Genomic DNA, 15,046 nt, shown 5'->3' on the forward strand with positions numbered 1-15,046 from the left:
TCAAATTTTCATTCGGCATATTTAATAGAACATTTAAGAGCATCATTTTAGGATACAGCTTTGTTCAGAAAGACGGTGCCCACAGAAAGGAAATGAACCTGAATGGCTTCGGCTGCATTTTTAAAGACTTAAGTTCTTCTGGCCTGACAATATTAGGAATTTTTTAAATCCACTTACAACATATTTCTACTTACAGCTGCTTTAGAAATACAGCCAAAGAGGGGGAGACTGGAAGGAGTGAGTAATGGCTTGTGCATTTATTTAAAATGCATCTTTCTTTTCTTTTTAAAAGGAGAAACACTGAAAAGTAGAATTCATTACAAAAACTAAAATAAAACATGTTATAATTTACAGGGATTTGTCTGAGGGGGCATAAATAGTAGACCAGATACTTCTAGATGCCATCACGGCAAAACTATACGCGACAACTCGTCTTAGAAAAATCCTAGAACAAAATCACAGCAGTACATTCACGCTGTGCCAGGAACAAACTCTGACCACCGGCCATACGAGTCCTCTGTCTTTGCCCTCGTCCATCCATCAGTGGGCTTTCCCCCCCCTTCTTTTACAGTCTCCAAGGCGGGTGGAACTCGATGGCGGGGAGAGGAGTGCAGTGTGTTGCTTCGAAGTTTCGCATGTACTTTCGTGCCTTGAGAGAAAGAAAAAGACAGCAGGGATGGAGGAGGAATGTGGAATGAGAGGTGTGGGAGGGCAATGAACAAAAAGTGCAGAACTTGATTATATTAGGTTTGGTCTATCTGGCTCAGTGCCTTACAAATCTCTCCCATCTCTTAAGGGTTTACACAGGAGGTGAATAAAGCCTAATTTAGAAGGCATTACCAGGGGAGGAAAAGCATAGCATTAGCTGTAATTGATGGCACTCCTCTTGTTTGATGTTAAATGACTTCAATAAGCTGAGCGCAGTGAAATATATTACACCAGTCAACCTGAGATCACAGGTGAGCTGGTTACTATGGCGACCAGGAAAGTGTTCCTTAGTGGTAATGCTGTCTGAATAGCTGTGATCTTTTTTTTCTTTTTCTTTTTTTTTTTTTTTTTAAATGGGGATGCAATAGAAGGGGGGAAGGTAAACCGACCTAAAACGAGAAGATGGGGCTTACCGAGAAAAGGAAATGAGACGCTGAGCGTAAAAGGAGGAACTTGAATGTATTAAAATCAAACTTGGACAGATCAGATAAAGACAACAAGTGGCTGCCCTTTAAGCCACACAGGGGAATAACTGTTCTCACGGAGATGTAGCACACTGATAACAGCGGATGACTTCCTTACCAAGAATAGAGCCAGCTGCCGCCTTCCCTCTAGAGTCATATCTTCACCTGGTAACATTAACAGTGCATCAGACCGTATTAAAAACACTTTATGTTTGTGGGGAGTTTATTTGCCTTTTAAATGTGAAAGCAGCCCAGGGCTTACCAACACTCCATGGAAACGAAACATCTCTGTCTGCCTGATAGGACTGCAGCACAGACACGCACCAGTCGTCGTCCACTTCATAGCCACTGTACACAGACGCTGCAGACAAAGAGCTGGTGTTATTATACAGTTAATAATACAAATTTACGAGCAAGTTGGTGTCCTAAATATAGCCAAAATTTACACTTTGAATACATTTAGGACCACATGTTTTTGGACAATTACACCAATTTTGTAGCTTGGATTGGGAGTGAAGGGCAGACTTAGCTTGAATTCAAGCTGTTTTTAAAATACATTGCATTTACTGCTAAGGAATAACAGCCACTTTAAAACGCTGTCCTCATTTCCCAACGCTCAAAAGTAAAATGACAAAGTATAATACTTTAATGAAATCCTTTACATTCAGTTAGTACCCGTCCAGATACCATAGGCATCACTAAATGCCGTATTTCCTACCTTGCTCTGCCAAGCCTATAATTGCAGCCACCTTTAGTTACTGCTTATTTATGGCTCTTTGCTGCAGTGAGTTGCATGTAAAAATTGAAAATGATGCTCTATTTGTGTTGAGATCAAATGACTGCCATCCAATTTCTTTAGATTTAACCACTCTGGTCATTATCCCTTTGCACTGCGAAGTGCTACCTGATCGGTTTAACAGCATCTGGCTGAATCTGCAGCTCTGTATACGTCCCAGTTCATGTTGCCATTTCTAGCAGTCAGCAGTCACAAAAACATCAAACATCAGTGACCTAGTTACACTGTCATAACATTCCCTCCACCATGTTTTATAGAAAACATGGTATGCTTCTGTTTCTCCATAGGTTTACTCTTCCTCCCATCATTCAGACTTTTTATTTCAGGACTGTGCACATGTCCTTACTAGTTCTTGTGTGTAACCAGTGGTTTGCACCTTATTGTAAACCCTCTGTATTTACATTCACAAAGGCCCCTCTTGGTTATAGATCTTCACAATGATCTGCCTACCTCTGGTGAGTGCATTCCTTCTTTTTAAGAAAGAATCAGATTGTTTATTTGACCACTTCTAGAGTTTACATTCCCTCTGATGAGTCTGTGTTTTTGTCTAATGATGGTCTATAAACATCTCTCTGGTCTTCTCATTGAGAGTAAAACGCTACCAAATATAACTTCAGCTCCTATTGGTTTAATGGTCACTTAATAAGAAGGGCACAGGCCTCACCAGGCCATGAAACTGTAAACCACTGGTCCAATTACTTCTAAGCATCTGAAAACAGGTGATACAGTACTTTTGGTAAGCGTGCTTTTTTGATTGTTTGATTCAAAATCTCCTGTCAAGTGTGCAAACTGTTTAAATACCTAAGGGCATAACTGTAGATGTCCGAGTCCAACCACCACAAGGCTGGAAATTCCCTCTACAATAAATTCACTCGTTCTTAACGTATTTATGATTATATTGCAGAATCTGCCCAATTTTCTCCCATTTCACAACATTAATGCATCTCTCCTGGACCCAGATCAGGTTATCAATTTTCAAAACTTAATCACTTTAGTTTTTGGGCGGATCGCACCTCCAGTAAAAATTTCATGCAGGGTTGGCCATAATGTGACAAATCCATAAAGTTATCAAAAGTTTTACCCATAAAAATGAATAAAACAATAAAAACCTATTTAATTTAAATGACCTCCGAGTCAAAACAAAGGTTTTCTGCATTGTACAAATTCTGAAGGTGTAAACAGGTGCATGATCATCGTTTTTACAAACACGAGGTTGTGCGCTGTAACTCTGTACCTCGGGGTAAAATTTTCAACAAGGTCTACTGTAATATCCTGAGGCAAACGATCTGTGCTGTGAAGATTTTCAGCCGGAGCAACACAATCTGAATCATTTGTTGAGTAATCAGAACACAAGATCTGTCCAAGGAAACCATCACGAAGAGGAAATGTGAATTATAGTTTTTAGATTTTTAAAAGGAGGAGTCAGACTTTTACAATAACACCTTTTACTGTGCCTGTTATGACCCAGTGATGTGTTTGTTGGTATTGTGCCTCCCACCGGAGGATGGTGGCGGTATTTTCCCTTTTTTCTCTCCTAGGAGGTGGACACCTGGGCGTGGCTGCTAGGTATCTGGGTGGAGTCTCTACACACCTTCCGACTGGATAATTGATGGACCACCTCCAGTACTTAACGTCTGGATGACAGTCACCTGGGAGTGCTGTTTGGAACCCCGTTGACTCGGTCACAGAGTTGTGTGTTGTGTCATTGTAGTGCAGGCTGGAGTATTCACGTGTACCTCTAGCCTTGCCATGTAAATAATTGTAAATAAGTTAACAAGTGGCGGTCACTTTTTTTGTTCCTTTGCTGTATAACTTTCACTGTCGCAGCCTAGTAGGCGTGAGAAGCCGTTTTCTTTTGTTGAACAAGTTTTCTCCTGTTTTTCGTTAGATAGTTAGGTAAGTGACTTGTCTTTTGTTTTGGCTTCTTTTTATTTTGGTGTAGGGAAGACTAGGGATTGTTTTATAGGGAGTTTTGTTTATTGTTTTGGCATTGCTCACTGCTGATGAAAATAAATGGCTGCTTAAATACTTAAAAAAGGTGTCGTTGTTGGGGTTTGTGCGTGGGTGGGAAGTGAGTGGGGCAAACTATTTGTTACGTTTATTTACTTGCCGGGACCAGAACGTAACAGTGCCACATACCTTCTTCTAATGGACTGGAGGCTCCGAGCCATTGTCTGACTACTCTGATCCCTTCATCTGTCATTATTTTGGGATACCTGTCCAGAAAAATGATATCGCCAGTTAAAAAGTGTATTACTCAAGTGCAAATTGACTGAACAGCGAGAACAATGAGAACATTGAAGACTAAGAGACCAACCTGAACTGTAGCAGCTTGAGCAGGAGGTCATTGCCTCTGTTAGACATGATGTCCTCAGGACCCCTGAAATGCAAAATAAAACTCAAAGGTTAATTACTTAAAAAAAAATAAATCCAACAATAAAAAGGTTATTTTAAAACTACATGTGAAACAACAAAATATGAATAGAGTAAAAATGTGACGACAGCCTCTCCTCACAGCGAGGAAACATAGGCGTGGCTGGTGCTACTGACTGCAGGACAATCACAAGGAAACTGCACAGGTCACCCTGCAGAAGGCAACCTATCTCCAAACAACGATGATCCAACTCAGACTGACTGCAATCACACTCAGACAGATTCTAAAGGTTTGCAAATAACTGCTGTCTAATTTATCTGCAGACAGAGCGCCAACAGATTGCAATCAATATGGAAAGGGTTGCGCTGTTAAACGCAACCCTTCGATGGGTCTCTTTGCAACAGGAGACTCCACTCAACTAGTTGCCAACTGGTGGTGTTCTGCTTGTACTCCTATATAAAGTAAGACTGCCGAGTGCCTTTAAGATTTTGTAGTTAAACTAACATCCTGTAGCAACTTTGTAAGAATTTGTGTTTTAAATCCATCTGAATCTGTCTTCACTCAGACTGCTGTATTATTCATATATTTAATCAAACATTTCATCACATTACAAATTTTCACATTTAAATAATATTTCTTCACAATAAAATAAATAGAAGCAAGCAAATCCATTCACAGACACAAAACTTTCATAACCTTCACTGAAATCATGACTACAGGATGTTATTACTGGAAATAGTTTGGACTAAAAGCACAGGAACTTGTGAAAAATCCAGACAGTTATCATCATCAGATAAATACTGATTTTTAATCAGATTTTTAATGCTGTAAGTAACAAACACTGACTTTCCTTTCACGTTCCCTGTAGTGGTTACAAGGCAAACTGAACTGAAACACCCGGTGCAAGGGCTTCAAATCAAATATCGCTGCACTGAATATTTTCTGCAGTTTGAGTCAAAAGCTCACCTTGGCATTCATGTTCCCTGGAGAAATCTACAATACAGCTATCTCATAACTGTAATGAACCGAACCAAAGGAAGTAAGAAGTTTCGGTTACTGCTTATCCAAGAAATATGTCAATTTGTGACTGAGGGTGAACTTTCTACTTCTCTCTGTATTGTGAGAGTTTGCTTTCGTCAACTACATTATGGAAGTGCTGTGGAAATAAACAACTGTTTGCTTGGTACACAATTGTTAAAATTTTTTTTTATATTACTTACAATCTAATCCATATTAATCAACTTTCTTCTGAATGACTGTCCCTCACAACCGTGAAGCTTAAATAGGAGGGTTTAATGTGGGATCTTGTACTCACAGCCAGAGCTGTGTGCCTGAGAGTCAGCCACGTTACCAGAATCCACTGTCACTGCTATTATACAGACCTAAGAGTAGAAAAAAACCCTGAAGCTGTATTTAAAGCAGTCTGGAGCCTGAGCTTTTTATTTGTTTCTTTTAATTATTTTCTGCATGACTTTATCAACCTCTCAAATCGTTGAGGAGGAATTTTGGCCCACTCTTCTTTACAGCTTTGCTTCAGTTCATTGAAGTTTGTGGGTGTTTGTTTGTCCACAGCTCTTTTAACGTTTTTGCCACAGCGTTTCAATCAGATTGAGATCTGGACTTTGGACAATTGCAGCACCTTGATTATTTTCTTTTTCAACCATCCTTCTGTAGATTTGCTGCTGTGCTTCAGATCAAACCCAATTTCAGCCATGTTTAGCTGAAGAACAGATGGCCTCACATTTGACTCTTGAATACTTTGGAAAACAGAGGAGTTACAACTCAATGACTGCAAGGCAAAATGGTTCTGTGTCTGCAAAACAAGACCAAAGCAGCCCCTTCACCCCTGTGCTTGGCAGTTAGTATGAGGTGTTTGTGCTAATATGCCGTGTTTGGTTTACACCAATCTCCACTTTGGTCTCATCTGTCTAAAGGACATTGTTCCAGAAGTCTTGTTGTTTGTTCAGATGCAACTTTGCAGGCATCTGGGAGGTTTTCTCCCGGCAAACCTTTCCAAACAAGCCACACTTGTTCAATCTTCTTCTAATTGTACTCAACTTTGCAGGCTTCAGCAAGTTAAATGTTACAAGTCCGAGCTGTAGTATCTCTGTAGGTTTCTTGTAGTGTCCCTGAGCATAGAGCATGCCCAGGATGACTCTGGGATGAATATTTATGTTCACTATGTTAATGCACACCTCTGTAGCAAATTCTATGGATGAAGTAAGGGTATACTATGGGTGATAATTCAGTGTACTTAATAATTATATATTATAGATACTTGTGTGTGTCAGTGTGTCCAGGTCACCAACTATCTTCCCAGGTTTTGGGGAACTGATATGGGGTAACTAGACATGCTCCATCTCCTTCATCTTTGAGCATTTTTAATTTGAGATGTCATTTAGCGCTTTCTTTCTCCTTCTCTAAATCCAGCTTCCCCTAAAAAAGTCCCCGCTTAGGAAAGTCCACACCGGAAATGTTTTATTTGTCACGCATTGGTGGTTGATGCAATTACCAGATATTCCAAGCTCTGGTTACCTAGGTAACCGTATCTCATGTCAACCAACAATACCCTTCATTCTCATTGATAGTTGCTTTAATTGCTCACCCCAGTGGTGAGAAAACCTGCCCACTTCATGTCACCAGCAATCACTGAACTTTCTGTGGTCTGACTGCATCATGTGTGGACATTTCTGCAGTGGGCTGGGCAGTAAAAAGCAAACCTGCCATGCTGAGCCATTTGAAGGACTTTATAAGTTCCATGACATGTGTGGACTTACGTTGTGGTGATGATCTCATCTCTGGTTCTCCTGATCAGCAGGACTGGTCCCTGGTATCTGCACAAAGAGTTGCATGCGCTTGTGTTAATCATCAACCACACAACTGTGAGCAATCCACTAAAAAAAATGTAGTTTTGCTATTGTTAGCGGCTGTATTACATAACATTCAGTGATTCAGAGTTTGACTTTTCACGATTAGTGTCACTGCAATCAGACTGTCCCACTCACTTAAGAACCTGCGCAGCGTTGTTGAGGTTCATGTATTGCCTAACTGTGTGTTGTACTAACGGCCCTGAAAGAGACCAAATACACTCAAGTTACTGACTTCTACAAAAAGTTGCTACATAGAGTTTGAGATCTTTAACATCTAGGACTCACTCCAGCTGTCAGGCATGACCTTGAGGGCCAGAGGCAGGAGGTCATCAAAGGAGGCATCCAACACTAATGATTGGATCTCTGGATATGACATCACTGCCCAGCTGGCTAAAAAGAGAAATAAAGAGACAGAGGAACAAAAAAAAAAAAGAAAAAAAAAGAAAACACAGATAAGGGATAAACATAAGCCCGAGGAAGGACTACATACCATAATTCACACTTAACATTAAAGTGCTGATCATGTACTGTACTTCAGCTGAATACCCAAAAGCTAAAGAGAGTGCCACGCACACACAAAGCCTCAGGATAAGGTTGACTAATCTTAATTTTAGCGATTTATTCCAGCCATGCTCTGACGAGGGCCATGAGGCTGAAACATTAGCATGTTTGTTGACATGGTCAGAATAAACAGGTGAAATTAAGATTACTCTACAGTATCCTGAAGCTCTGTGTGGGTGCTACATTTTTACCTCTGGGTATTCAAGGTTAGAATTAAATTTTTTTTTAGCACAAAAAACTGGAAAAAAAATTAAAAAATTAGCATGTGTTGTTCTTGTCTTTGAGAACCTGTGAATCCTCCAATAGACCAGGCATATATAACAATGTCGCTGAGGCTGAATCCCAGTTTGTGTACTGCAAACTGGATCACCACATCCATGGCGTTGGCCTCATTCTGGGGAAACGGCACTCCCTGAAAGGAAAATACAGGTTTAAAAAAAAAAAAAACCCGCCCATCATGCATGACTAAATTAACAGGCTCAACCTACACATAAACAATGACACTTTAAGTAACCTCCCAAATGATTTTATCTTTAATGGGAGTGTACACGTTCCTCTTGAACAATACTCCCTGGCTAAAACTAGAATTTCCACATACTGGTATTTTCCACTGAGCTGTTTATTTGTTCTAACTCAAGCACACAGCAGTACAGTATGCAGCACATACATTGTAGACCTATTTTATGATAAAAAAAACAAAAAAAAAAAACAAAAAAATCTACCAACACTGCTTACCGTGCTGCCTCCAAAGCCAGGGTGATTCCAGCCCAGTACAGAGTAGCCACCTACAGTGTACATCAGCACAATACTGAACTATAACTGCGACAATTTCCCACTGCACGAAATTTAAATGTCACTACAAAATATTTCAGCTCTTGGAAAGTAAAGCATTCCTTACCCTCCAGCGGCGTATTCATGCAGCCCACCTCATAAAAGCCTGCGTTCCCCTCACAGCAGATGACCTGTGGCAGAATTAGAGAACCAGCTGTAACGTGACCAACGCGACAGAAATGATGTCGGACCCTGGAACAAGCCCAAGGCATAAAATAACAAATCACTGCAGACATTTACCAGAGTCTGGCCATTCTGTCCCCCATCTCTCCTTCGATCCACAAACATTGTGTCAATCTCATTACCGTCACAGGCCACCAGCTTGTTTCTTTGGCCGTCAAACTGTGACAAAGTGGGACAAAAATGATTGAGTGTGTGCATTTATTATACTCTATATGAGAAACCAAATATGCTTCTTTCCCACCTCTTCTATTAATTTAGCCTGACCCTGCTGCAGCATTGGTCTCATGGCTTTCTGCAGTAAACCCACAGAACCGGGGTACAGCATCCTCCTCCCAAACGTGTGGGCAATGACAAAACTGCAGACAAAGACAGATAATGACACTGTGGCATAACTGCTAACAGGCTAAAAAATATTTTCAGAAAAAAAAAAAAAAAAAAAAAAAAAGGGTTGAAGGGGATGGAATAGGATGCCTAAGGTTAAGAGTTTGTGCTCCATTGGTGCTCCATTGGTGCGTTGCAATTAACAAATCATTGATCAGTGTTACCCCTTTTCCACAGATGTGGTGTTGGGTCCAGGCATTTTCACCACAAAAGATATTATTTTTTATGGAAGAGTCTTCCACACAAAATTCATCAATTACTGCCAGAGGCTGCACCCGATGTGCCCATGGAAATTACCCAAATTTCCACTTGCTGTGATATTAACAATCCATTCTTAAACATGCAGAAATGGATCTCAACAGGCAAGCCTGCATCAGTACCAGCACAGACACCATGTAGGTGGAAAAGAGATGTAACACAAACTCTGCATTTACCTGATGATGTGGCATGGTAAAGTGCGGACAGAGTGGAGGACACTGTCTGCTGCTCCTCTTAATCTGGGCTCTGGCCTCAGCAGAGAAACGCCAGCCTTGGACAGCTTTCTGTCAGACAGGTAGTCAAAGGCTTACAATGAATCAAGTGAGCCACAAAGCACTTGACATTCAGTGGCTGTATTCATCCAGTGTAATACCCAGTGCTTTGAATTCATATATTTAAAATAAGCAGAGAAGAGAAAAGCAGCGACCTCAGGTTCACTACAGATTAAACAAACTTACGGACTGCTGACTTCAGTCCAGCTGAAATCTAAAGGCCAATGTGAGAAGTCAAAGTCATAGCATCTCAGTTTTTTCTGGAAGGAAAGCAGAAAATATGTCTTAGTCATTTATCTCTCTTAATTCTCAAAACAGTATTAATGTTGAGCTTCTGAGTTCAGCTGCTATGATCTCACCTTGCTTGCTGGGGTGTGATTCTTCTTGGTTTCCTCAAGAATTGTGATAAACTGAACATAATCAGTGTTCCTAAATCTCCCCCACCCTTTGGCGATAAATGAAAAGAGCAAAGGGAGGCAGGGGGAAAGCAAAGACAGATGGAGTTATAGCAAAGTCCATGTGAGACACAAAACACATTTCACTGCAAATCCTCAAGGGTACGTTTAGTATGCCTCGTGGGTGTAGACCTTGTTCAACTGTCTCAATGGTAATAAAATCTTATTGGCATGCAGCATACACAGCATTGGTTTTGATCTCGAAAGATGAATGAACTGAATTACTCATCGTCTCCCAGAGAGTTCAAATCAGCAGCCTCACCTCTAAGACAGGCCACTCCAAGAAGACACACAAGAACAGTTCCCACATACTGACTCACAGGAACCAGTTTACTGCTACAGATGAAGCCTAAAGACAGACAAAGTAACAGTGATGCAAACACCATCATAGTGTACCCCTTCATCTGTCTGCCAGACTCGAGGCTCATTAACAAGCACTGATAAAAAGATTCACAAGCTGACAGCTACCCTACAACCATGTGCATAAATCAATACCATAAGCACTTTACACTAAGGAGTAACACACAACCTCAAGCAATTACTTTCTTGATGCACAGTCTTACTGGGTGTTTCAGTTGATTAGCTTTATATTATTCCCACATGCATGTGAACAGCAGTTCCTAAGTACATCTCCTAATGGTAGTTTTCCCCCCTTTCTCAGCAGAAAGAGAAATATGGCCACATGTGTCTAAGTGGAAATTATGATGATGATTATTTGAAACCATTCTAAGCAAATTAATGAAAAAATAGCAGTGAGAAGGAGGTAATATTCTGTAGTAAAACCTAAAAGAAAATATCAAGTGAATAAAAAAAACAAATCTTAAATTACAAGTAAAAACTTGAATATTCTTTGAGATACACATGAACCCATAAATGCATCTGAAAAAACCCTAAAAATCTGAAATTAACGCCTTTTTGTTAATTTTTTGTGACCACATTTCTTCATTTTGCAGGGTCGGATATCATAGATGGTAAACACTGTTATTGCATCTAATCAGGGAAAGCTTTAGAAAAATCATTAATCTTATGATTTGAGGACAGAAGGGTAAAATCAATATATTAACTTTAGTTAATATTTATTTTATTTCTCCGTGCACTCTCAGTGCTCCAGTTTATTTTTTTAATATGACTCTCTCAGGTTATGCACCTGTTTTGAAGCCTCGCATTTCTTTAAGAGAATAATTAGAATGTTCACATTTTGTACTCATAACCACTTCTCATAATATCTATAATGTCTTTACACTAGATTAATTACCATGTATTCTACCTTCAGTCACAGTTTCAAATTATAAATAACCCCAAAATGGTCCTAAAGCTTTTGAAAACGACATTCACTAAACCCATGAAGCTCACATTTTAGAAGTACAAAGAATGAGAAAATGGCTTCAGTGCTTCTTTTTTAATTTGCCATTTTTCACTGAGAGTACAAAGGAACAGAACTGGACAAAGAGACTGGTATAATTATATGAATCTATTTAAAAAAAACAAACACACACGTAATGTAGAAAAAACCAGAACAATGAAAAATTCCCACATTAAATAATCAAAGTGATGCTCAAAGCTATTTTTACTGTGCATCAAACAAAAACTACTTGCTTCACTTTTTTTCAGAGCCAGCAAAATAACATCATTATTATTATTATTATTATTATTATTATTATTATTATTATTATCATCATCATCATCACAATGTATTATAATATATTCACTAAATTATCATCTGACTCATTTTTAACTGCAACTTGTTGGAGCATCAACATATCTGGCACAAATAACAATTATTATCAATTCATTTAGCAATTATTTACTCCAATCTATAGATTAACTCAGGTCTTTTAAACATCAAACAATAGTGAAAATGTCTATTAAACATTCCCACACCCCGAGGCAGTGGCTTCAAATGCCTGAAATAATTTCAAATTTACAAAAATAACCTTCCCACTGGACACTTCCTCCATTAATCACTTATAAAAAATGGCTGCTGACTAAATTCCAGTTAACCAGATAATCAACACACTGACTAACATTTCTAATAATTTCAGCTGTAGTCACACAATTCATGAATCAGCCTACCTTTCCTGTAAAGATAGCAAAGAAGAAGAGGAGAGCTGTAGTAGGACAGAGACCATAGTGCTGAAGCCTGGAGGAAGAAATCATAAACAAATCACTAATCATTAATTTAATCTACTTCTGTTTAACTCCACCTACTTCTTTCTATACAGTTCATTACGATATAATACTGACCCAGCCAAGAATGCTGTCAGTGTGTCTTTCCAGACCCCTAGGTTGGTAGTTCCATCCCTGGCAAAAGAGAAGGAAATACTGATCATATCATGCATCAATAGTTTCCCTGATGTTACGTAAAATCAAGTTATTAATAGAAAGAGAAAGGTTCTGAGTTATGCGTGTTCACTCTGTACACCTAAAATTTCTATTACAGCTCTGAATCATGCTGCCTGCAGAGGCTTTCTGATGACTTGGTGGTGGTGGTTGGGGAACTGGTGGATAACTTTATGAAGTGGTGTAGCAGGAATCAACTGCTACTAAATGTAAACAAGACTGAGAAGGTAATGGTCAAATTTGAACATTAACATTACGCACAAATACCTGCTGAGCACTTAATGACCTTCTTCACAGCACACAGAAACTGCAGGCAGCATCTTTGTTATTCATCTACCTTTCTTATTATAGCTGTTTGCAAAGCTGCTGATTGCTTTTTAAAGTTTGAATGCAAAGGCTAAATGTAGGCAGAAATATATGGAACCAGGATCATCTGTGGAAGCTCAGCTCAGTCAATGTATGCAACTAGAGATCTTCAAGCAGTCTGTGGTCTACTGGTGAAGAGATGCCAACAGGATCAATAAAGTCATTCACAAGGCTGCAACAATCATTAGGAAAAAGCTGAACACATTTCAGACAGTGAGATGAAGGTGGTCAATGAACAGATTTCTCCCCATAAAAGACAAAACATCCTATTCTGTCTATTATTCATTACACACAGAGTATGGAAACCGAGTGCTGGTTCCAAATTGTCCAGCCCTCAGGAATCGTATCAATAACAACATGTTTTTCTGACAGTTGGAAAACAGTGACATCACATTTATGTCACTGTGGACCTTCTGCACATCTTAATCTGCACATCTCTCGTTTTACTCAATTTACAGATCATAGACTCAAAGATAAAATTGATCTGGAATCAAAAAGCTAATCAACTGCTTTAGTCTGACTTAAAGGCAAAATTGATAATAGCATTAGTATCAATCTGCATTCACATTTCCAACACACTCATTCGCCTCTGCTGACAGGAAGCATTAGCTCTATAGAACTGCACACTTGTGTGACAGGTGAACACAAAGTTGTACTCATGAACGTAAACATCTGTACATATCCATACTGGATATATTATTCACTGCTTTGTTTTTGCACATCTGTTCCTATTGATCTTTTCCCTCTCCCTTTCAATCATCACCACATATAGTAACATGGCCACTTTATTAGGTGCAACTGCAGGTAGAACTATTTAGGCATGTAAACAAAGTGAAGACCATCTGCTGAATTTGAATCTTGTTCACATCTTGAATCTTGACACACATGGCCTACAGCTGCTTTAGACCACACCACGTGCCACTCTTATCAGCTAAGAATAGAAAAGGAGGCTAGAAATTGCACCGGCTCGAGTGTGCGGGATATTTTCTTGGTATACTTTGGGCGACTAACTAAGCTTTATTTAAAAACCACAGCCTACCCCAATATTGATGCTGACCATGTCAATCCCTTTATGGCCACTGTGTACCCTTCTTCCGATAGCTGCTTCCAGCAGTCACCATATCACAGAACTCAGACCTTATCAGTTTGGTTTCTTAAATATGGCAATGAGCTCACTGCACTCAAACGACCTACCACCCGCTCAACCAAAACCTTTGAGATGTGGTGAAATGGGATTCACATAATGCATGTAAGGCTGACAAACTTGCAGCAACTGCGTGAAGCTGTCATAACAGTACGAACCAAAATCCTTGAGGAATGTTTCCAGCACCTTGTGGAATCTGTACCACGAAGAACTAAAGCGAAACAGGGCCCAACCCGATACTAGCAAGGTGTACCTAATAAAGTGTGTAAGTCTATGTAGAAGTGTATGTATTCGATGCTGAGCGTCGAATTCTTTAGATCTCCAGCTCTCATTTAATTTCTAGGGATACTTTTAATTAATTCTTTTGTGGTTGCGGTGTCATTTCCTTCGCATCACTTATTCGATCTATCGTTAATTTCATGCAAGTTAGCAAACGTTAGCTTAGCTGTTAGCATTATAATTTGAAGACAGAATGTATTCTACAATTCTGTCTTCCCAAATGCTTTTTACAGTTTTTATGCCTTTAAATTGTCCCTGTTTGAGTTTAATATTTTTATTCAATTTATTTGTTTCTGTTTCGTTCCTCCTGGGTTCTCCTCGGCTCCTGGCTAGCGTTAGCAGAAGCGGTTTGACATCATCGAAGATAGATTGAATTTAAATGACCGCTCCTTAGACGACGAGACGAAACAAAACACAACGAGACCAAGGAAAGCGTGTCGTTGCGTTCTTGTCTTTTCATTCATTTCTAAAATGTCATTGCAATGCAGGGTTTCAATAACAAACACCTGACACTTCCGGGCCGCAGCTGCAGCTAAATGGAAGCGAAAGGATTAATTATTGCTCAATCTTTCGCACTCAGCTGCTTTAAAAATCATGCAAAATACTGTACACATCCGTACCCTCCTTCCCGATCTCCCGTCAGGTCGAGACTGGTCCGGGGAACGATGAATTCGTTGAAGATGAGGCCCTAAAACACAGCGAAGCCACATCCAGACGGCCATTCTTCCACTACGAGAACTACGGAAGCCCGTACCCACCAAAAC

General features: G+C 39.6%; 1 protein-coding gene across 1 annotated transcript; it reads right to left on the reverse strand.

Annotated features, from left to right (window-relative positions):
- Positions 1–5: 5 nt before the first annotated feature.
- Positions 6–15,037, reverse strand: abhd16a (abhydrolase domain containing 16A, phospholipase). Its single transcript, XM_085471720.1, has 20 exons — positions 14,903–15,037; positions 12,398–12,454; positions 12,227–12,293; positions 10,416–10,502; positions 10,058–10,143; positions 9,885–9,958; positions 9,603–9,710; positions 9,029–9,143; positions 8,845–8,946; positions 8,672–8,735; positions 8,509–8,558; positions 8,062–8,185; positions 7,498–7,602; positions 7,348–7,411; positions 7,120–7,176; positions 4,286–4,348; positions 4,108–4,184; positions 1,435–1,533; positions 1,291–1,337; positions 6–649 (listed from the first exon to the last, which is right to left on the reverse strand). The coding sequence occupies exons 1-20, from the start codon at positions 15,002–15,004 to the stop codon at positions 566–568; spliced, it is 1,632 nt and encodes a 543-aa protein (XP_085327846.1). The 5' UTR covers positions 15,005–15,037; the 3' UTR covers positions 6–565.
- Positions 15,038–15,046: the final 9 nt, after the last annotated feature.

This window comes from Copadichromis virginalis, linkage group LG11, assembly GCF_057382275.1.
Source record: "Copadichromis virginalis isolate Kocher_CV1m ecotype Utaka linkage group LG11, C_Virginalis_male_GT1.1, whole genome shotgun sequence".
Taxonomy (NCBI): Eukaryota; Metazoa; Chordata; class Actinopteri; order Cichliformes; family Cichlidae; genus Copadichromis; species Copadichromis virginalis.